At 59.7% G+C, this 523-nt stretch overlaps 1 protein-coding gene across 1 annotated transcript; it reads left to right on the forward strand.

Annotated features, from left to right (window-relative positions):
• Positions 1-195: 195 nt before the first annotated feature.
• On the forward strand, positions 196-441 carry FIBRA_05681 (uncharacterized protein; the record flags this gene model as incomplete). Its single annotated transcript, XM_012327439.1, has 2 exons — positions 196-290; positions 342-441. The coding sequence occupies 2 exons, from the start codon at positions 196-198 to the stop codon at positions 439-441; spliced, it is 195 nt and encodes a 64-aa protein (XP_012182829.1).
• Between the last annotated feature and the right edge of the window lie 82 nt (positions 442-523).

A 523-nucleotide genomic window follows, 5' to 3' on the forward strand; every position in this document is an offset into this window, starting at 1 on the left:
TCGTCCAAAATCTCTTGTGCAAACTTGCCTGTATTGATCGCGCCCAAAGCTCCAACAAGAATCTTGTCCCCGTGGGCCTTCCGCACCGCATGCGAGTACGGAATCTGGTTCGCGAGCGGGGCGGTCTTCATTTTCTGCTGCGGATGGACGCTGCCGCTGGACACGTCGAGCAGGTCGACGCCATGCTCCGCGAGGATGGCCGCAAGTCTGATAGTGTCCTGTCCCGTCCATGTGTCGTTCGGGAACACCTCCTCCAGCCAGTCCGTTGCCGACACGCTATATGCACAAGGGTTAGTGTACACGACGTTCTGACTGCACGCACACACTCACCGCACGAACAGCGGCATCATGGGTGGTATCACCGCCCGCACCGCGTCGACAACCTCCAGCAGCAGCCGGATCCTGTTCTCAAAGCTCCCTCCATACTCGTCCGTGCGCTGATTCGCAATCGGCGCAAGGAACTCGTTCAGCAGGTACCCGTGCGCCGAATGGATCTCAATCACGTCAAAGCCCGCCCGGAGCG

The sequence above is a fragment of the Fibroporia radiculosa genome, assembly GCF_000313525.1.
Source record: "Fibroporia radiculosa TFFH 294 genomic supercontigs, scaffold4964, whole genome shotgun sequence".
NCBI classification, from domain to species: Eukaryota; Fungi; Basidiomycota; class Agaricomycetes; order Polyporales; family Fibroporiaceae; genus Fibroporia; species Fibroporia radiculosa.